Below are 6660 nucleotides of genomic sequence, written 5' to 3'. Positions count from 1 at the left end.
GAAACTGAAATTTGAATTCGTGTTCGTGTTAACTGTAAAAAACACGATGTCGTGTCGTGTTGTTTTCGTGTTCAAAATTCGACACGAAATTGACACGATTTAGCAGTTCTTTATCATGTTTTTCGTGTTATATTTGATAAAGTATTCATTAAATAAACTAGTTTTTAGTATATGATATATTTTTCGTGTCGTGTCGTGTTTGTCGTTTTTTAATTCGTTCGTTTTCATGTTAGTTAAAAAAAACACGACATCGTGTCGTGTCGTGTTCGTGTTACATAAAACATTGTCGTGTCGTGTCGTGTAAGACAGAAACATGAAACGATAGCACGATTTTTCACCCCTAATTTCACCGCTTCTTGCACGCTTTTTACATGGTAAACTTCGTGTTTAAACCCAATTTTCACAACTAGGTTTATGATATGAGCCATACATCTAATATGAAAATGTTTTCCATTCTCGTAAATACCCAGAAGTTCTTTAATAATGATGTTGATTGCCGCGTCATTCGTCTTGGAATTATTAACGGTCATCGTACTGGCATTCTTCATGCCCACTCGTTTATGCAAATTAGTAACTCCCGAGCCATGTGTTCGGCTTTGTGAGTATCAACCTCTCTAAAGTTGACTACCTTTTTGTGCATGACAAAATCTTCGGCAATGAAGTGGGCCATGACAACCATATAATTTATCTTTTGACATGAGGATGTCCAAGTGGGCTGCTACAAAACCTAAGCAACATGTAGGAAAAAAATCAGGTCAATACAACTTATGAGTGAGATATACACATTTTAACAAAAAAGTCAGATTACATTTTAGTGTTGAAACAGAAAAAAGTCTGATTTGATATGCTTCCTTGCGGGGGTTGTAACTCATTCAATTTTTAACCGAATCAAGTGTTTTTATAATCTAAAATTATCTACAAAACCTAAATAACATGTAGAAAAAAGAATCATCTCAATCCCACTTCAAATGAGTGAGATAAGAAAAAGTTAGATTACGTTTTAGTGCTGAAACAGAAAAAAAGTCTGATTTCATATGCTTTCATGCGGGGCTTGTAACTCATTTAATTTTTAACCAAATCAAGAGATTTTATAGTTTAAAATTATCTACAAAACCTAAATAACATGTAGGAAAAGTAATAATGTCAATCTCACTTCAAATTCGTGAGATATAAACATTTTAAGAAAAAGTCAAATTGCGGATTTATTGCTGAAATAGTAAAAAAAAACTTACTTGATCATCAAAGTCCTTTCCAATCCATTTAGTCGGAGTACCATCTTGATTATTAGCATCATGAACATCCGAGTTTCGGTATCTTAATGATGGTACATTTGGTAACCCATTCAAATCCTACATTATCAATATCATACATTAATTATATAACTAAACAAATTCTTAGTTTTGACAATTTTACATTCATACTACAAACTAATGTAACAAATATCTTGCATGCATGTCTACAAACTACAAAGTACATTGTTAAATGGAATTTAAAACATGAAATACAAATATATAATCTTACTTGATCTTCATGAGCATCCATATTTTGAATTATTGAAGGTGATTGTTGAGTAGTTGATGGTTGTAGACTACTTTTTCCACCTTTTGACATTGCTTATTGATGGTTGAGATTTGAGAAGATGATCAATGATGGTGGATTGGTGGATAATAGATGTTGATTTAAGATGAAGAGCGGACGAGGAAGGAATGAAGATTTGGAGATGTCGACTTGAGATGATGATAAATTAATGATCGAACAATCAGTCCAACATTAATAACCTGCTCGATTTTTTCTTTGATTTGGGTTTAGCCGGGCATTTTCAAGTTGTCGCTAAGGTTCAAGGAAGGTTTTTTTTGATATATATGATATGCTTTGTTTGTGTAGCCGTACGTTTACTTACTATGACTTGATCGTTTTTTTGAGGCCTCCAAAAACTATTGGAAGTTTAACAGACGTGTTATATTTATGCTGGTCCGGTCTGGTTTCCGGTTTCAAAAATGCACAAGAATATCGTCCTGGTCCCGACCCGATCACTTCTAACTGGTACTAGTTCCAGCCAGTTCTCCGGTCCAAATGCGCATTTACAATCCATAGCATTATAGATGAATCTTTTTTATAAAATACTTACCCAAAAAAATACTAACTGTTAATTAATCTATCTGATCAAATCAAAACTCAATCCAAATCAACAAGTAGAATTTAAAAAAAAAAAAAAAAAAAAGAAAAAAAAGAAAAAGAAAAGGTTGATGACTAAAATGGCTTCAGATTCGGATTAAACTCAGCTGCAGAAGAAGATGGTCCACCATCCTCTTCGTTCCTCTGTGGAGTAGCCGACCGATCGCCTTCAACCTCTCTATATCTATCTAAATACCTCTTCAATGGTGGAGCATATTCATCAAAACCTAGTGTGCCAATAGCCCAGCACACATCATCGCCATTTACCGTCTTCCGCCGCTCCTTTTTGCATTTCTCAGAGGCCTCGCCAGTGACGAAGCTAATGAACTCAGAAGCACACTCTTGAATGGTCTCCTTGGCCTCTTTGGAGATCTTTGCATTTTTTGGGAGCATCTGCTTCATGATCCGGCCGACGTTGGCAATCGGAAGTAGCCTTTCTTGCTGATTTGCAGTATCGTCGTCGCCGGCAGAGAACTTATTCGTGGAATCATCCATCAAATTTGATGCTGTCAAAGACGTATTGACATAGAAATGCAATGTATGGTCAACCACCGAGTCCGATGCAAGTGTGTATATATTAGGGCAAGTTGGCTTGCATGTCAGCACAACTTCACAACTGTTGGATCAAACTTTTATAAATCTGATGGTTGTAATGTACTCTCCAAAAAGTCCAAGTCACAGGAAGTAACTAATTATCTATGACAATGAATTATATATATATATATATATATATATATATATATATATATATATATATATATATATATATATATATATATATATATATATATATATATATATATATATATATATATATATATATATATATATAAAAGTTTACTTGATACCATTATATTTTATGAGACATTTTTGGATGTAACCCTAGCAATTTATTTTGAAGAAAAACATATATTTTTAAATTTCAAAATAATTAAAAATTTCAAAAAAAAAAATTTACATATTATTTCCGTCATTAATATTTTCCAAAAAAAAAGAATTACCATTTTTTTTGAAATATTTGCAAATTATTCAAAATAGAATATTTTAGTATGTTATATATTAGTATTGTAAACTCACCTAGTTGTCCGATTACTCGTCTGAGTACTCTCTCACTTGGCCCTTTACCGAAGTAAGTTACAAAATCCGAGTACTTTTCGATCAGCCGGTTACTAAAACGAGCAGTGTTGTAAATTTCAGCTAACTCTGTAATTAATATGTTTAATATACTTAATTTTTATCATTTAACACACATACATGTGATTATTACTATATATATATATATATATATATATATATATATATATATATATATATATATTAAATCTTCAGTAGTTATTCACGAAATGAGACCCTTGTGTGTTTTTCAGTTTTTATGTATTCACATGTATCTAATTTTGTTATATATTTCAATCAATTTATGGTTTTAACTTATGATTTTGACATATATATTTTTCCCTAAATATATTTATATATGAACAATCGAATCTGAGTAGTATCGAGTACTCCTGAGTACTCACTAGTCTGCTAAACAGGTACCAAATAACGATAACTACAACCATGATATATATATATATATATATATATATATATATATATATATATATATATATAGAGAAAGAGAGAGAGAGAGAGAGAGAGAGAACCATTATAAATGATTATCCAAGGAACCAACTATTTTTTTTTTCAAGTTCGAGAGTTTATTCTTTATTGAAAAAAAAAACTAAAAATATTTAAATTCATAACTTCACATTATGAACGCTAATATATTTTTCGAATTCGCCGTGTGAATTCTGATTTACATTGTGAATTTGTACAGATTTACACTGTGAATTTGACGAAAATAAGTAAATTTTTTTTATCGAATTTGATATCAGTGAAAAAAAGATAATGTTATTAACTTCTGTATTTTTTAGTTTTCTTATTAATAAAAAATAAGGTTTAAAAGTTTAATAAAAAAGATTGATTGTGCTTGATAATAGTTTATTATTGAAGCCCTCTCTCTCTTTTTTTTTCTCTCTCTCTCTCTATATATATATATATATATATATATATATATATATATATATATATATATATATATATATATATATATATATATATATATATATATATATATATATATATATATGGGAATGGCTAAATAAACACCTAATTTACTAAAATACCAACCTTTACTAAAAAAAACACTCTATTTAGAACTCACTATTATACTAATAATTAAGTAATGATTAAAAAACACTTTTTAATATTTCTATTTTATCTTTTAGAATTTTTTAAATATAATATGTGTTTTTATATAAATTGTTTCCTCTATTTTTTAATTTTTTTTTAAACATCTAAATATTTTGTTCATAAAAATTATTTGTTTCAAACCTAACCATATGAATAATAAAAAGGGATCCCTAATAAAAAAAAAATACAAAATATAAAATACCATCAATTTATCTTTATTATACACGTAAGTTTCTTATAATAAATTTTCAATATTTTTATTTCGATCTACTTAATAAATTAATGGTTTGGTTTAACATTTATTTAGATTATATTACGTATTTATCATTAGTAAAAAAAGTTGTGGTGCACTTTAATGAAATGAATTATTAATAAAAATTAATACTGTTACAAAAATACTAATATTATGATATTAAAATACTGTTATGTAAAATCTTTGTTTTTATAAATTTTGTAATATTTCACAAAATTTTCATTTACACGAATATGTTTAGGTTTTGAAATTTATTTAATAAACATTGAAATTAGAAAAAAAATATTTATAAAACCTAATAAAAATAGAAAAAAAATAATCAACATAAAAGAGCTGAAATATATAATAACAACAAAAAATATGATAATAAAGAAAAAAAATAAATTTATAACTAATGTTTAGCCTAATAAATATAATCAATAATTTGTTAATACAAAGTTAACAATAGATATTCAATGCTAATAAAAGCTTGACTTTTAAGAAAGGTGTTTATGAAGTGTTTATTTAGTAGGACCCATATAGACACCTCATTTTTTTGATATAGACACTCTATTTGATTTTTAAAATTGTTTTATTGGTTGAATTTATATTGTTTTTCGAATAAATAGATTATAAACAGTTTATTATAGGTTGACTTTTAATAAAAGTTTTTTATACGGTTTAAGGGGTGTCTTAATAGTAACACCTATATATATATATATATATATATATATATATATATATATATATATATATATATATATTTGTATATATATATATATTTGTGTGTCACCTCCTTGGTCATTGGAATCCAATCAATACTCTGTCGCATATTTAATAGTTTTCAATGGCTAATTGTAATGATTTAAGCATTCAATTCCTTATCAAGCGATATAACGTCTCGTGAGTTGTCACATTGACTTATACTTTGGAGGCATACACGGGGACGTAAGCAACTACGGATTATATTCTAAACACACTAATAATAGAATATACCCTTTCTATTTCCGGAATATTTTTAAATTTAATTTTAGTGTGTTAAGTAAATGTTGACAATAACTTTGAATAGATGATAAATTAATGATAAAAAAATATAAGTCGATAGTTAGAAACTACACACTTTATATATGTAGATGGTAAATTAGTAATAAACTAGCAATATCAAATATAGGCGTTAAAAAACTTCAAAAAAAAATAACGAATTGCATTTTTAAAACTGATAAAGAGAATAATTAGGTATGAATAATTATAAAAGGGGAGCTATATTTGAAAAGAAATTTCTTGTTATATAGAAGAATTAATAATCGTTGTAGTAGTTGATCGTCATTAGGGCCGGTCCTGGGGATTTAAATACTTCAAATGCATATGATAAACCAGAAGAAAAGAACAATTTATCGTTATTATAAGTTTTGTATTTTTAAAACAATAAATGCATACATACATACATACATACATACATACATACATACATACATACATATATCGTATCCTATAAAAATTAAAAAAAATCCATTTTAGCCCTATCACCGACACATTTTTTGGTTTAGGAACTAGACGCCAAACTTTATTTCTTTCAAATTCAGCCAACTCAGATTGGATAGAAACAATCAAATCAGGATCTTCTATAGCAATCTTGACTGTTTTAGGTTCAATTTTCAAAATAAAGACATTGAACATGCACAATTCTTGATGAATATTTAGTACCTCATTTTTAGCACGAAGTTGTGCTCTAGTCAAAACTCCATCTTGAGGATTACCAAGAACTTGTTCCTTTGGATGATTTAGTGTCCATTTTTCCAATGGTGGATATGCAGGATCAAACTCTAATGGTGCATCTTCGAATGTTTCATCATTCTCTGAACCTGCAATACACACATTGTTAGTTGTATCATGAAAAATTACGGTTTGATTATTTGAAATATTTGGTTGATTTTCATTTTGCTCCCCCTCGAAAAAATTATCTTCTAGATGCTCCCCCTCGACATCAACATTCATTCTTCTAATCTCCCCCTCGAAAGTAT

General features: G+C 28.1%; 1 protein-coding gene across 1 annotated transcript; it reads right to left on the bottom strand.

Moving 5' to 3' along the window:
- Positions 1 to 331: 331 nt before the first annotated feature.
- LOC145058978 (nuclear transcription factor Y subunit B-3-like) lies at positions 332 to 2702 on the bottom strand. Its single transcript, XM_079006849.1, has 3 exons — positions 1522 to 2702; positions 1233 to 1349; positions 332 to 727 (listed from the first exon to the last, which is right to left on the bottom strand). The coding sequence occupies exon 1, from the start codon at positions 2668 to 2670 to the stop codon at positions 2251 to 2253; it is 420 nt and encodes a 139-aa protein (XP_078862975.1). The 5' UTR covers positions 2671 to 2702; the 3' UTR covers positions 332 to 727; positions 1233 to 1349; positions 1522 to 2250.
- Between the last annotated feature and the right edge of the window lie 3958 nt (positions 2703 to 6660).

Source organism: Lactuca serriola, chromosome 6, assembly GCF_051521515.1.
Source record: "Lactuca serriola cultivar US96UC23 chromosome 6, Lser_US96UC23_V15, whole genome shotgun sequence".
NCBI lineage: Eukaryota > Viridiplantae > Streptophyta > Magnoliopsida > Asterales > Asteraceae > Lactuca > Lactuca serriola.
The sequence above is the reverse complement of the archived record's forward strand: the minus strand, read 5'-3'. Positions and strand labels throughout refer to the sequence as shown.